The sequence below is a fragment of the Atta colombica genome, unplaced genomic scaffold (genome assembly GCF_001594045.1).
Source record: "Atta colombica isolate Treedump-2 unplaced genomic scaffold, Acol1.0 scaffold254, whole genome shotgun sequence".
In the NCBI taxonomy this organism is placed as follows: domain Eukaryota; kingdom Metazoa; phylum Arthropoda; class Insecta; order Hymenoptera; family Formicidae; genus Atta; species Atta colombica.
In genome coordinates, this window is record NW_017259353.1 from 1,223,018 (window position 1) to 1,223,262 (window position 245).

The following is a 245-nucleotide window of genomic DNA, read 5'->3' on the forward strand; positions in this document are numbered from 1 at the left end:
TTCCCGCGTAGAAGGGTGGTGGCATGTTCGAGGACACCCTGAGCATCCTCTCTATACCAAAGGGCGATGATTCTCTCGGTGACGTAACAGAGCTCCATCACCTCCGTTACGCGACCTCCGCCCTTTCCTGATCCCGTCATCGTTGAATCCGCGCCGACGCCCGGAGTTCTCGCAGGTGTTGACACCATTGCTGATGTCTGCACCTGTAATTTGATGATTTTATTATTATTATTATTATTATTTAT

The 245-nt window shown here is 49.4% G+C and overlaps 1 protein-coding gene across 1 annotated transcript in view; it reads right to left on the reverse strand.

Moving 5' to 3' along the window:
* LOC108689082 (tensin-2) overlaps positions 1-245 on the reverse strand; it is a 184,928-nt gene that overhangs the window by 39,577 nt on the left and 145,106 nt on the right. Inside the window, exon 6 of the mRNA XM_018195689.1 lies at positions 1-203. Coding sequence (XP_018051178.1) covers positions 1-203 — 203 coding nt within the window. The remainder of the gene's footprint in view (positions 204-245) is intronic.